General features: G+C 18.5%; 4 protein-coding genes across 4 annotated transcripts; 2 read left to right on the forward strand and 2 right to left on the reverse strand.

The window, feature by feature from the left end:
• Positions 1–64: 64 nt before the first annotated feature.
• PRELSG_1416500 (conserved Plasmodium protein, unknown function) lies at positions 65–1,606 on the forward strand (the record flags this gene model as incomplete). Its single annotated transcript, XM_028679220.1, has 1 exon — positions 65–1,606. The coding sequence occupies one exon, from the start codon at positions 65–67 to the stop codon at positions 1,604–1,606; it is 1,542 nt and encodes a 513-aa protein (XP_028534956.1).
• Positions 1,607–2,399: 793 nt separating this feature from the next.
• On the reverse strand, positions 2,400–4,520 carry PRELSG_1416600 (conserved Plasmodium protein, unknown function; the record flags this gene model as incomplete). The annotated part of the gene is made up of 1 exon (XM_028679221.1): positions 2,400–4,520. The coding sequence occupies one exon, from the start codon at positions 4,518–4,520 to the stop codon at positions 2,400–2,402; it is 2,121 nt and encodes a 706-aa protein (XP_028534957.1).
• A 4,005-nt stretch (positions 4,521–8,525) lies between these two features.
• Positions 8,526–10,469, reverse strand: SEC63 (translocation protein SEC63, putative; the record flags this gene model as incomplete). The annotated part of the gene is made up of 1 exon (XM_028679224.1): positions 8,526–10,469. One exon carries the CDS (start codon positions 10,467–10,469, stop codon positions 8,526–8,528), a length of 1,944 nt encoding a protein of 647 aa, XP_028534958.1.
• Positions 10,470–12,580: 2,111 nt separating this feature from the next.
• PRELSG_1416800 (conserved Plasmodium protein, unknown function) lies at positions 12,581–14,566 on the forward strand (the record flags this gene model as incomplete). Its single annotated transcript, XM_028679225.1, has 1 exon — positions 12,581–14,566. One exon carries the CDS (start codon positions 12,581–12,583, stop codon positions 14,564–14,566), a length of 1,986 nt encoding a protein of 661 aa, XP_028534959.1.
• Between the last annotated feature and the right edge of the window lie 1,770 nt (positions 14,567–16,336).

The following is a 16,336-nucleotide window of genomic DNA, read 5'->3' on the forward strand; positions in this document are numbered from 1 at the left end:
TAATCATATTAAAGAAAAAAAAAAAATATATATATGCATATATATATCTATATATAAATATATCATGGAATATTTATTACTTCCTAATATAAAAAAATGTGAGAATGTGTTTTTTTTTTTATTTAAAAAATATAAATTCACCAGTTTTATTTCAAATCATAAAAATATTTATGATAATGTGTTAGTATGTAAAGAAATAAATGATTATAATTTCAGCAGTATTATAAAAAATGAAAAGACTTTTTTAATTTATGGGTATGCTGACTATTCTCATCAATGTTTAAATTATCTTAATAAAATAATTGATATAAGTAATAATGAATTGAAGTGTAAGTTAAATAAAAAAATACCAATATACAAATTAAATATCAGTAATAATCATTTACTAATTCAAAAATTTCATATAAAATCTATTCCTTTAATTCAATTAAGACATAAAAACAAATTAATTGAGGAAATAACAGGAAATCAATTAAATGAACTTAATTTAAAAAAAATATTAAATAGGTGTCATAGCTACTTTAATACAATAAGCCAAGTAGATGATATCAGTGATTTTTTGATTAGAGAAGAAGAGCTTTCCCATATGAACTATATAGAAGATATGAAAAAGGATGAATTATATTTAAAAAACGATATAATATTAAAAAAAAAGGATTATATAGATAATGAAAATAAGCATTTTTTTAAAAATGATGTATTAAATAATCTACAATCAAAATACAATTGTCAATCTTATGTAATATTTAAAAAATTAGAGTTGTTGCTAAATGAAAAGAAGAAAAATATAACATTTATTAAATTTTTTTTAAATGAGATACTTATGAATCATAGTACATACTTAGATATAAATCTCAATTATAATAAAATAGCAGCAAAAGGATTTCTCTATTTATTTGATGAGGAACTCTTATCTCTTGAAAAAGTAATTGAATTAAAAAATTATTTAGATGAAACAAATCAAATAAATATAGAAATATTGAATTCAATCCATTTCAAAGAGCCAATAATTACTTTTGATAACTCTAAAATTATACATTTAAACAAAATTAAAAATATAGATGAATTTTTGTCAAGAGAAGAGGAAATGAATGATATAAAGATGTCATTAAAGAAAAACGCTTTAAAAGAAAATATACAAAAAGGTGATAATATAAAAATAGAAAATGAAATAAAAATAAAGTATTTAAGTAGGATCTATAGAATTTTAGCAATAAAATATCTAGATATAGAAGATATAGACAATTTGTTACATTGCGCATTAGAGTCTTATAAATTAAGTTTTCCTTTAAACAATCTAGATCATAAGAAATCGAAAGTTCTTATTGAAAATATTATTTTATATTTAGGTGCTTATAATGAAAATGTAATTAAATTTTTGAGTCAATTGCAATTCTTGTTTACAGACAAAATTTTTAAAGTAGTTAGATTTCCACACACTAGAGCAGTGAAAGGTGGTAAGCCAATGATGAAAAGAGGAAAATCAGGAAAATGGCTTTGGCTAAGTCAGGATTGGAAACCAAGATGGGTAAAAAAAAAAGTAAAATTAATTTTAGAAGAAGAATGGAAGTGTGTTCCTGATAAAAATGTCCCATTTTGGAATTAGACAAGTTTTGCATTACAATTTTTGAAAAATATTTATTTATTTTTTGACAATTTTTTTTTTTTTTCATATACTTCATATATATTAAATAAATAAAGTAGCAAATATTTTATTTATTATTTTAATATGATATATAATTTATAAAAAAAAGCAAGATATGCTTTATTTTTATTATTTTTTTTAAAATAGCAATATTTTTTTAAAAAAATAAAATATATCAATAAAACGTAAAATTATTGGTGAAATCATTGATAATTTTTATAAAATCATATTTATAAAATCATTGACAAAACAGTATGTAAAATTATTTATAAAGTCATATATAGGATTTTTAACAAATTTATATGTGAATAAAATTTGATAAAATTATAGATAAAATTATATATTAATTTATTATAAAATTAATGTGCTATATTTAAATTTTAATTTTATTTTATATATATATAAATCCATTAAGAAAAAAAAAAAATGTGTAAAAAAAAAAAAAAAAAAAAAAAAAAATACATATATTAAGCTTATGCAATGTTATATCAAAAACAATTAATTTATTTTATAAAAAATATTGTGTAAAAATTATTTTTACATATTAATTTGAATATATTAATGTGAACTTATCCACTTTATTATATGTATATATATATTCAATTTCACTTTTTAATGTTCAAAATATTCTTAATATCTTTTTATAATTAAAAATTATATAAATATATTTTTTATCTTTATTAATTTTCTTTTTTTCTTTATTTTCACTCAATTTATTTTAGAATTTTATATATATTGAAGTTATACATATATATCACTTTTTGTCTTTTTTTCTTTTTGGTAATTTATTGGTATTTTTATATTCCGGGTAAATTTCAGTTAGTATTTTTGTATCGTCTATCATACTTTCTGAGTTTTTTTCATTTTTAAATTCAGATAAATTATTAACAGTACTATAATCACAATCTATATTATCCTGAATTAAACATTCTGCTTTGGGTTCCCTTCTAAGAACTTCAAATGCATCTTTTGCTTTTTGTATTTGAATTTTATTTAAATATAATTCCTTCTGTAAGCTATGCAATTCATCAATTTTTTTTTTTGCTGATTTATCATATAAAATCTCTTTAAATTTCATATCTGTATGAATTTTCCTATTTTTAGCTACTTCTTTTAAATAGGCATGCTGCCTATGAACTTCATTTTCTCTTATTTGTTGTTCTAATTCATTCATAAATAAGTCTTTTTTATTTGATGCTTCAATTACATTTTCTAAATTATTGCACATTAATCTTAGTTCAGCTTGAAGTTCCTTATTTCTTTCTTCATATTGCTTAATTAATGTTTCGGTACGTACTATTTCACTTTTTAGTAAAACTATTTGTGCGTCTTTTTCTTGTATCATAGATTGTAAATGAGATGACTGCTTCTCTAAAATTTTTATTTCTGAAGTTAATTTATCAATTTTTTCTCCATATATTAATTGCTGCTTTTTAAAATGTTCTCTTAGTTTTGAAAGATCTTTTTCACATTTTTGCAGCATACTTTCCATATATGCAATTCTCATATCACGAGAAACAATAGATTCCATATATTCTAAAGTATCTTTTCTTAATTCACTCAATGTTTTAAAAGTATTTTCATATTTAAAATTAACATTTTTGTTTTCCTCTTTTAAATCATGAATTTCCTTTTCTAATTCTACCACTGTTGATTTTAATAGATACACATCATTTTTATCTAATATATTAGTTTTAGTAATTTTTTTTTCTTTTTTCTTATTATTATAAATATTTTTCTCACCATTTAATATATCTTCATTTTCAGTAAAAATATCCTTACCCATTTTGGATTTATACAATCTGTAATTTTTTTTCTCTAATTCATCTTCATCTGAATATTCAATCTCTTTGTTTTTTTTTAAATTTTTCATCATCACTTCATTTGCATCACCATGTAAATATTTAAAAACATTATGTATCTCATTTAAATTCGTATTTTCTTTTACTTTAAGCAAAAAATTATTTTCATTATCTACTAATCCTATTTCATTTTCTAGTTTTGTTAATACTTTATCTCTAGCATTTAGACTTGTTTTTAATGTTCTTTTTTCGTCTTCTACTTTTTTTAAATGTTTTAGAGCTTCTTCGTACTTAATTTTTTGATCTAAAAGTCTTTCTTTTAATTTTTGATTTTCTAAAGTGCTATCTAATTCATTTAGGGATTTTTCCTTTTCTATATTTTTTTCTAACTCTTTAATTTGATCATCTTTTGTTTTAATTAGTTCGTTTAACTTAGTTTTCCTAGTCATTTCATATATGTTTTCTTTTGTTACTCTTTTTTTAAATGGTTCATGGATATATCTCATTTCATTTTCATTGTTTTGAAGACTTACATTTGGAATGTGTTCATACGAATTTAGTTTTGCAAAATGTTTATTATAAGTGGATTGTTCGCAATTTTGAGGAACTACTGATGTGTCGTTATGGATATTTTCACAATTATTTGGTAAAATAAATTGTCTATTGTACAAATAACATGGAGGGTTATATACTTGTTTTACTATATATTTGTTATTATTTTTTCCTGTACTTATATTTTCTATTTTTTTGCAGTTTGCGCTTAAGCACGGCAAAGAACTTAGGCAATTTGAATTTTTCTGGAATCCATTATTATGACAATTTTTTGATATAGTTGTTGGTTTTATTATATTTGGGTTATTATACGCATGCTCATTGTATACAGGAGAGCTAATAGAATTATACATTGGTTTTAATTTATCATTACTGTATTCATAGGCATCTCTATTTTTAGTATTTAGATTGTCTGTATAATTTGCATTAATAGTGTTATATTTATTTGGAGATATTAAGCTATTTGGAAAAACATATGAAGTTGCTTTCATGTTATTAATCTTATAAATTGATTCATGCATGCTAAAAAGACAAAATTTATTAGATACATATGATTTTTTGAATAATTAAAAATTATATTTTTTTTTGTATTTTAGTATAACTATATTTTTTAAAATTAATTTTTAAATTACATTTAACTAATTTCTTTAATATCTTATAATTCCTTATTTTATATTCTTTAAAATAATTTAGTACTCTTTCAATATAATCAGAATATATGTATATATGTAATGTTTTATCTTTATATTTTTATTTAAAATGTTTGAATATTTTGTAGTATTCTTTTTTATCTATATATTCCAATAAAACATATTTAATATTGAATTTTTATATCACTATAAAAAAATCCTATAATTTATACAAATTTACTCTACTTCTATAATTCTTCTATTTATATGAGAAATATATATATATATATCTTTATTTAAAGGAAAAAAAAAATATATATATGCATATTCTTGGTAATTCTAAAGTTATATATTACATTTAAATTGTCTTGAATACATCTATTACATAGTTTCGTAAAATTATTTTATATAAATTACTACTAATTACAAATATTTTTTTTTTTTAAAAGATTAATAATTTTAAACATAATAATCTAAAAATAATGTGATATGTTATATGAATAAATTTACAATATATATATATATATATATTTTTACTGTAAAGTTCCTTTTCTTTCTATTTCAATTATATATGTTAAAATAAAATGGAAATAATAACAAAAAATATTAAATAAAAAAAGCAACAAAAAAATTGTAACAAAAAACAACGAAAATATAATATAATTATAAAAATTAGAATTATATAAAAAAGTGAATAGGTATATTTCATAAAATTAAGTAAATTATTTTTATAGAAATTAAATAAAATAATGGATCAAAGACAACGCCATAATAAAGTCACAAATGAAATAATTAAAATTATAAATTATTTTATGTTTTTGTAAGTATGAAAAATGTTCCTACTTTATAAAAAAACATAGAAAAAGAGAAACAAATAAAAAAAAAAAAAGAAAATAAGATTGATAATGATTTTTATATTATACAATGAAATTATCAATATTAAAAAAAAAAAAAAAACGTTTTTAAGTTTACAAAATAGATTTGTGCTGTTATAGAAATTATAAAATGCCAATTTAAAATTATAGAATAAAAATAATTTTATATTGGGATATTTTGTATGTAAAATATACACACTTTTTAAATTAACATAATTTATATAAATATTATTTAATAATTTAAAAAGTGTGGTGCAATTTTATGTTCATTTAGTATTAAAAAGAAAAAAACATATTTTTAATTTTTTTATGTATGTTTAAAAAACAAAAAGAAAAAAAGAAAAATAATGCTCAACAGACATCTATAGAAATAAATAAAATTAATATTTTATTAAATTTTGTGTGTAAATATTTTTTTATATTTTTGATTATATTTTTTTTTTCCTTTTTTTTTTAACATTATATATTAGAGAAAAAAATTGCACGTTGTTTTTTATTGCCATACAGTAATACTTATTTTAGATAAAAAAAAATATATTTAAAAAAAAAATTTCAATAAGAAAATTTTATATATTTAAAATTTAGATGGTTCTTATACATATATATATATACATTTTTTTATAAATTTTACTTATACTTTCATTAAATCATTATATTAAAATATATATGTAAAATAATAAAGTATAAAAATTACTTATAAATTTTATTTTTGCACACCGTCTGCAACGTCAAAAGAAATGTACGTCAAATATATATAGAACAGTATTTTAGTGACGATATATTAAATTAAAAGAAACAAAGTTAAAATTTTGTTAATATCAAAATTTGTATTAATTATAATTTTCTTTTTATACTTCATTTTTTAATTAAAAAAGCTGATTTTTTTTTTTTTATTATATATATAATAAAAATCTTATATTATTTAACATAAATTTTATTGTAGTAAGTATTAAAATATATATATATACTGTAGAAATAGAGATTATTTATAATATTCAACAGTATGAAGGAAAGTAAAAAAAAAAAATGAAAAAAGAGAAAAAAAATACAAAAAGAAAGTATGAACAGAAAATATTGAAATAATAAATATTAATTATAAACTTTATATTTTATATCTAATGTTAATAAATTATTTAAAGACAATTAAAGTTGATTAATTTATAAACATAAATGTTGTCTCATTGAATTTCTTACTTCTATACTTTTATATGTCATATAATAATATTTATATAACATGTATTTAATTGTATATCTTTTTAATACAAATTTAATTAGAAATGTTCGTTAGCTGTAACAGTTGAAATTATTTAATACTTTACACACATAATAAGAAAAAAAAAATTACTATACTTTTCAGTCAACATTTTTTTCTTATGTAACATAATAATATGATTTTAGAACATTTTTAAAATTATTCTTTAGATTTTCTTATATAATTCATATAAATATTCATCAGATATAAAAATTTTTTTTTTTGACGGATTATTTATTAATCTCATAATTTTAGAAAATCTTTATAAAACAGTAAACTAATAAGTAATGGCAAATACGCAAAACAATTTTACTATAATTTTGTATAAAATTTTGGCTTTAAAGTGTATTATATATGTAAAACCTATATATATATAAATTACTGCTTGTTTTATTCAGCACATTTTATAAAGTATATTTAATTTTCAATAGAAATTTAGAAGTGCGAAAATATTTAAATTCATAATCATTTTAAATATATATTTTCAATAGAATATTTAAAGGAGAAAGGAGCAACGTATATGAAAATTTTCTAAATAATAAATTTAAAAAAATTAAAAAGACATGGTATTTAAAAAAAAGATTGTGTTCATGTGAACTGAAGATAAGTAATAAAAATTACTGTAATTTCATTTTAACACCCAAAATAACTTTACATTTTTATTAATTACTGAGAAAAAAAAAAAATTTGTATTCATATATACACATAATTATTTTAAAAAAATAAAATAAAATAAAATACCAAAGGGTTTATATATAGGGATATAATCACCATTATTAAGTTATTTTCATTCTCTTTGAGATACTTTGGAAAACAAAACAAGCATTTTTTTAAAAATTTTTTTTAATATATCATAGAAGAAATAATAATTTTATATTTATGAAATCACAAGTTTATGAATAATATTATAAAACTACACAAGAAAATAGCTGTTCCATTTTTATAATTAGAAAGATAACTCCTTTTATATATTAATTTATATTAACAAGATGCTATATTATTTATTTTTATTTAAAAATTATAAAAATATATATTTTGGCATATATATATGCACTTTTTTTTTTTTAGATAATTCATCTTTTTATTAAATATGTTATTTTGTATTGTTTTAAATAAAATATGTGCATTTCATATATATATTCATTTATAAAAAAAAGAATATAAAAAGAAAAAAGATAAATTAAATAAATTAATAATTAAAAATAACAAATTGTAAAAAATAGATATATAGATAAAAATTTAAAAATAAAATAAAATAAACGGAAAATTAATAGTTAAAGTATTTACAAAATAGTATAATATAAAAAAACAATATGTAGATTAATATATATAATATTTTTTACCATTATTAAATTTATAATTTTCTTTTGTTGTATAAGTTGTATCCTTTTAATAATATATTTTATTTTATTTTAATTTTTTTAATTTGAAAAAAAAAAAAAAATTGTATTCTTTTAATAGAAACCTCTAAATTTTTAAATTTAAAAGCATATGAGACAAAGTTATTTTATTATTTATTTTGTAAATAAAAAAAATTGTATGAAATATTTTTTTTTTGTAAATATATATATATATATATTTTCTTCTTTTTTAAATACATAAATACAATTATTATTATTATTTTATTAGTTTATTTATAAAAATATATCTTTTAATTATGCAAATTTATTAATAGTATATCACATAAAAGTTTGGATTTTTTTATTTTCATTTAACTATTTAATAATAATTATTTTTTTTTTTTTGTTTAACAGTTTATAAGTGTTTATTTTAACCATCATCTGAATCGTAATTTACTTCATCTTCTGGAACGTAATTTTCATGCTCAGATTTTCCACTTTTTTTTTGGATATTACTAGGGCCTTTTTTATCCTCATGGTTAAATTCATCTTCTTCTTCGCTACTATCACCTTTTTTTTTAATATCACCTAACATTTGTTGAAATAAGGTCGGCTCATTATCCAATTCTATATCTTCTGGATGTACAAAAATCTCTCTTTTTATCTCAGTTGTAGAATAAGCTTTAAAATGTAAATCTATTTTTTTATCACAGCCAAAATAAGAATCACTGAATGCGTATACCGTTATACATAAGTTTCCTACTCTGTCTACTAAAAATTGTAATTTTTCTTCTAATTTCTTTTCACAATTTTTTACATGTGCATATTTCAAAATGCGATCATCTCCTTTGTAAGTTGCAATAATCCACCATTCTTCAAACTTCGGTTGAGGAAAAAACGGTGCATGAATATATCCTGAGGCTTCTTTTTCATATAAATTAAGTCTATCAAGATGCACATAAATAGAAGCTACATCTCCTTTCACAATATGAGTTTCATCTTCAACTAATATTTCAGCACTTAATTTTATATCAGGGACAATATTACAAAATGATTTAACATCTAAAATCTGATCTTCGTTCATTTCTGCTAATCCTTTTCTATATTCATGATCTTGATGAACAAAATCAAGTAATTCTTTTACAGCAAATTTTCCTTTGTGAACATGCCTTATAGTATTATCATCAAAATGTGGTATTTGTAATAAACTTGAACTTCTAATATCAAATGCTTGTATTAAACATCTTCTGAATGTTAAAGCTGCCTGAGCAGTTAAAAACCAATCTCTTAATATACTTATTTCTATCATGCTATGAGTTATAAGTAAAGAAAATTGAAGAATTTTTTCCAAATCCTTTTTTAAATCTTCTGATAATAAATCATACCTTCTTTGCATATGAGCTAATATTAAAAAATAATTTTTTGTTATTATAGGAACCTTAAAGCTCCTTTTTTTGGGCTCAACAAGTTCATCCATCATTTTTTTTATATACTTATCATCATCTTCTCTTAATTCTAAATCTCTACTTTCTGCTGTTGCAGCGAGCATTTCTGGGTATGCTTTTATTCTACTATTTTCATTTATTGTATATGTAAGATATTGTAATGTTTCTATTTTAACCCCATTGGGACCATATTGTTTTTGTTTTTGATAGTAAATAATAAAAATAGCAGGTATGAATACTAGAAATATCAAAAAAAATATAGATAATATTAATATTTGATATCGTTCATCTATTAATAATTTTGGTAATCCAATTCCTACTTTCATCATTCCAGGCCCATCTGGGTTTCCATATTTTTCATAATTCTCCTTAGATATTTCGTCAGTCAAAGCTTGGTATGCTTTTGTTATTAAAATAAATTTAGCAGCAGCAGATGTATCATTAGGATTTTTATCGGGGTGATATTTTAATGATTTTAGCCTATATGCCTTCTTAATTTCCCCTACTGATGCTCCTACATTAACCTCTAGTATTTCAAACGGGTCAAATGTCTGCATTGGTTTAGTGTTCAACATTTTATTTATTAGAACACCTAATACTGCCCATAATGTTAACAAAACAAAAAATTGAACTATTTTTGTATACCCTATTTTTTGCCATAATGTTGTGCTTTTATTTCTCTTTTCTTGTTTCAATTTACATAAAGAACATTTGCATGAGCGATAAACGCTATTATATTTAGATTTATTTAAATTATAATAATCATTTTTAAAAAATTTATTAATTATAGATTTAATATATGAATAAGTGCAAGGAATTAATACACAAATTAAAATTGTTCCAGCAAAAAAAATAAATGCAGAGTCATCATAACTTAATAATGGCTCTTTATTACTATCTTTAGTAAATGTATCACGAAACTGTGACATTATTGATACAAATTACAACAATGTATTTAAGAAATATATAAATACACACAAAAAAAAAAAAAGGAAAAAAATTTAGATAAAAAAAAAAAAAAAAAATTAATAAGGAAAACTAATACTAAAAACTATAAAGAAAAAAAAAAAAATTTTTTTTGGCAAACATTTTTAAAAATTTTAATATAATATTAATCGTTAAATATTAATGTTAATGTTCAATAAAATTACAAATATTAATCATATAATTTTTTTTTTTTTTTTTTTTTTTTTTTTTTTTTTGACTATTATTTATTTTTTTAGCATAAAATGATAATTCTATGTTTCAAAATATTTTTGTTCTAACTTTTTTTTTTTTTTTTTATCCTAAAATAATTTATTATTGTGATTAATTTTAACATTTAAAAAAAAAAATATATATATAGTTATTAACATTTTAAATAGAAACAATAAAACTAATCTTATATATGAACTCAAATATTTTATTTATAAAAATTTAGAAGCTGGTCTTAAATTATTTTGAAACATTTTATGTTAATTACATTACTGCATAAAAAATGTTTAAGAAAATTTCATTTTTTAAAATTTTTATTTATATTGACATTATTAATTGGTAGTTTATAAAAATAAATAATTTTTTAGACTACTACTAATAAATATATATATAAATGTATTTATTTATATTGTAAATTTTACATATTTTTGTTTTTTTCCCATGTGTATATAATTGAATCACAGTAAGTTCTTTTACAATCCATTAAATAATTGTCATTCAATGATGTTAGAATTTAGTATAAAATGAAAACAATTTTTTTTTAAATTTTAATAAATATATTATGGAAAAGTTTTTTCAAAATGTAGTTAAAGGATACATAAAAGTAAATTCCCCTTAATTTTAAAATAAAATTAATAATTAATATGATTATGGATAATGTTTATCCTTTTTTAAACTAGTATGAATTTATTAATTTTCTATTTTTTTAAATATTTCTTAATCTATTAAAAAAAAAAAGACTTTTTCATTTCATTAAATCACGTTTCAAAAATAGGCTTTTTGTATTTAAGTTAAATCAGTTATAGATTTATATAAAAATTAAGATAAAAAAAAAGTATATATTTAAATAAATATTTTTTTTTAAAAAAATAAGTTCATAATTTTTATATATCTTATCTCTCATATTAAAATTCTTTTTAGTGTATAAACAGAGTTTTTATGTACATATTTTGAATTCATATTTAAAGTTTTTTTTTTAACTCATTAAAATAAATATATCATTTTGGATAATAAGGTTTTCTAAAATAAGTAAAAAGACAAGCTTTTATATTTTACATGGTTATAGAAATTTTAAAAGGGAAAACTTGTAAATAAAATGAAATTAACAATAAAAGAGGCTAATTAACATATTAAAAAATTTTATAGGTATATTGAAAAAAAAGGAAAAAAAAAAATTTTGGGGGGAATAATGAAATGGTATTATTTTTTATATATTTTTCTTCAAGTACCAATCTATAATAATTTAAATAATGATACTACAAAATGTAGAAGTGAATTGATTTATTTGCATAATTATATATTTCTTTTAAAGTATTCTTTCAATTCTCTTTTATCTGTATTTTTTTTCCTTTTTCTTTTTTTTTTTTTGTAAATAGATAATGTATTTATTTAATATCATTTTAATTTAATTTTTTTTTTTTTTATGAATAAGCAATGTAACTATTTTAAATTATTTTTTTTTTTTATGTACAAGGAATAAGGGTTTTTAATATTATTTATTTTTTTTTTTTAGACATATTATATTATTTTTATTTGTTAATATATTTATACTTATATTTTTTTTTATTAATATATTTTATATATCTATATTTAAATAAAAATAAAATAAAATAAATAATATGAAACATATAGATAATATAAGTACACATATTTTTGTTTTGTTCTTATTGTATTCTCAGAATTGATATAAAATATTTTTATTCTGTCTTGTGAAATAATTCTATTTTCAATTTAATTACATTTCTTTTTTTAAACACTTTATTTTCTTTATAAAATATACTTTTATTTCTATTTGTATAGAAAAATATATATATGTGTATATATGATATATCAAAAAAGTAAAACAATGTCACGTCTGCATACATCAGCAAAAGACCATATTAATACGAATGAATATTTAGATTCATTAATTAGTTTAAGTAAATATAATGATATTTTTTTATATAGTAATTTTTCAAATGGTTATAAAATTCCACATATTTTGAAAATGTATACAAATGAATTACACAGTTCATGCGATGCATACAAAAGTGATTCTTCTCATATAAAAAGTGAAAATTTTCTGCATCAAAGAACAGAACAAATAAGTGAAAATACATATTTAAATAGTATATTACATTCAAGTGATGTAGTTAGTTCACGGAATGAAAATAAAAGACTTCATAGTGATCAAAACTTTTGTTATAATCCTCGTATAAGTAAAAATAATTACAGCACCAAAGAGAAAGATTATTCTTCTCGTTTAAATCCAATAATATTAGCTAAAAATAATTCCGTAGAATCTTTTTATATTGAAGAAAGGAAAATTTTAAATAATAATGAAGAATCAAATTCATCATATGGCAATGAAGGGCACAATTCAATGAATTGTGAAAATAATGATGATACGTATAATAAATTTATAAAGAGAGATTGTAATAATCCTAAAAATTACGAAAATAATATGAAAAATTATAGTGAATTTAGTGATATTGTAAAAAGTATAAATGGGGAATTAAGCGATTTTTATAGAAATTCTTCATATATTAAAGAACCTTCTTATATAATAGAAAATTCTTTAAATGATCCTAATAAGAACTATTCAAAAAATAATTATGATTTATGTGAAAGAAACAAAGCATATATTGATGAAATGTCTAGTAATAAAAGCCGTTATTTGTATGATATTGATAAGGATAGTATTCGTAATAAGCATCAATTGAATTATTCTACAGAAATATCTGAAACAAGCAATAAAGGAATGTTAAGTAAGCAATTTATAAAATCTGAAGTTTTAAATGATTTTTCTCAAGATAAAGATAGAAATAATAATCAATATTACTCAGATGATAAAATAAAAACAGTAAGTGAATTTAGTGAATATTCTGAATTAAAAAGCATAAATGACTCTTTTAAAAAAGAAATGAAATGTAATATTGAATCAGAAAAAAGTGGTGCAACACTTTTAGGAAAATATTTTTCTAATAAATTTTTCAATTCAAATACAAAAATCGAAGAAAACAAAAGTGAAAAATATAATATTGAAAAAGGAAATAAGAAGAAAAATATTCTAACTTTTAATAAAAAGCCAAAGAGCTACTCTTTGGAAGATATGAAAAATGGTAAAGTAGAGATCCCAAGCATTATATTTATGAAATTACCATTTAATTTAAGTGATGGTAATATAATAGATTCATATAGAAGAAATAGTAAATTATTAAATTTTATGAATGACTGTAACGATTCTACTAGTCTCATTCTCAAATATCCACAAATTGAAAAAAATAAAAAAAGAGAATTGAAAATTCCACTTAAAATTGCTCCAATAATTAACACCAATATGGGGTTACCAATAATATATGATGATGAATTTGATAGAAGAAATTACCACCCAAATGTTCAGAACTTACATATGGGAAAAATATTTGAGAAGCATGTTTTTAGCATATTAAAAAATAAAAAAGATTTAGGAAAGAAAATATTTGGTAAAAGTAGTAAATTTAAAAAATATAAATATGATAATAATGAAGGTTTTTGGATAAGTAATATTGATAAAAGGCGTTTAATAAACCCGGAAAAAAACAATAGTTATATTACAGAATTAGTTTATGAAAAAAATAATACTTATGATGAAGAAATTATCTTAAAAAATTGTAAAAACTATAACGTTATTCCACCTATACAAGATTTACACAAAGATAATAATTTTTATCTTTTTTTACGAAAAGAAAAAATATATCCTAATCATTTAAAGCCAATCATTACAACTATAATGAGGAGATATGATGTTGATAAAGTTTCAGATTATAAAATTGTTGAATCATGTGAAGGAATTACACCTGTATATGAGTAAAATATATATATATATATATATATACAATATTTATATTATTTTATCTGCTTTTTTGCATACACAAAAAATAAAGAGAAAATATTTTGTTAAAATTTTCTTTTTAATATTTGTTTTAAAAAAAAATAATTTTTTAATATTTTTTTTTTATTCGCATTCAACCTCAGTCTATATTAAGTATTTATATTTTTCCCTTTTTTATATGTAATAACGCATTATTTTAACTACTAAATGTTTTAAATTTTAACTTTTTTTTTTTTTTTTTTCTTTGAGTACTTTTTTTTTCTTTTTTTTTTAATTTTGTTCCACATTAAGTTAAAAAATTATATTTTGTCGGTTTCACTAAAATTAATCTTAAAAAAATATTATTAAATTGAATTTGGATGCATGTACAGAAATTATTTTAATGTATTTCTTTAAAAAAAATTAATGATTTAATTTTAAAAAAAAATTAAGATTTTTATTTTTAATAAATATAAAATTAATTATTTATAAAAAATATCTCAGGTACCTAAATATTTTATATTAATTTTGTTCCTTTTTTTTTAATTGTATCGATATTTGTTTAATTTTTTAATTTAATAAAATTTTATTTTTTATTCTAAAAAAAAAAAAAAAAGAAAAATATGTAAAAAAAAAATTAAAAATAATAATTTACACAGGGAAAAATTTAATTTTTCAACAGACTTTCTTTTATTTTTTTTATTATAGATGTACATGCACATAAATTTATATCTATGTTAAGTTATTTTTTTTTTGAAGTTAATTTTTTATTTTTATAGGAATACATGTTAATATAATAATATTCGTTAATACATATAGTTTTTCTTATTTTTATTACAACATTTATTGTATAGAAAATTATATTTATATTTTGTAAAACGTTAGTGTAATTGGTTTTTATTTTTATAATTTATATTTATATCTTTAATTTTTATCTATAATAAGATCTTTGGAAAACATGAATTTTGTAGATGCTTTAAAAGATTATTAAATAAGTAGAAAAAGAAAAGGGAAAAAAACAAATGAAGTATTTTGTTTCTTAAATAATTTGAATAATTAATAGTTTTATATGATTATTTTATTAGTGATATTTTTCTATTTTTTTTTTTTTTTTTTATAACTTCATTCCGTCGTTTTAGAAATTTATTTTATTGTGTATATTTTTTTTTTTTTTTTTTTGTTAATTTTTTTTTCTTAATAATACAAATATATATTATTTTGCTTCATTTTACTAGTTTTATGGGAAAATTAAATTAAAAATCATATTACATATTTGAAAGAATGTTTACATTTTTTTTATTTTTTTGTTAAAGTTTTATAAATTGCTTTATAAATAAATTTTTTGAAGTATTATATTTTTAGTCTCTTTTGTTAATAAGAATTATTTTTTTTTATTTTATGTTTTTTTCATAAGATCTTTTAATAATAAGTAATTAATACAAGAAAGTCTTTTTATATAATTTTTATTTATGTTTATACATTTATATATTTACTATTTGTATATACTTAAAAATATTCATTAGGCATAAATTACATCTTTGTAAATTAATAAAATATAATTTTTTTTTTTTTATTTGGTATTTCATAGATTATTTTTACATTATTTCATTTTTTTCATATTCTATTTATTAAAAAAAGGAATTTATTTTAATTTGATTATATTACATATATATATTAATTTATTTTCGTATTTGCTTTTTATTTGCTTTTCTCCTTTTTTACTTATATGTTTATTGACGAAATATTTTTTTTTAATTTAAATTTATAAGT

Source organism: Plasmodium relictum (genome assembly GCF_900005765.1).
Source record: "Plasmodium relictum strain SGS1 genome assembly, chromosome: 14".
Classification (NCBI taxonomy): domain Eukaryota; phylum Apicomplexa; class Aconoidasida; order Haemosporida; family Plasmodiidae; genus Plasmodium; species Plasmodium relictum.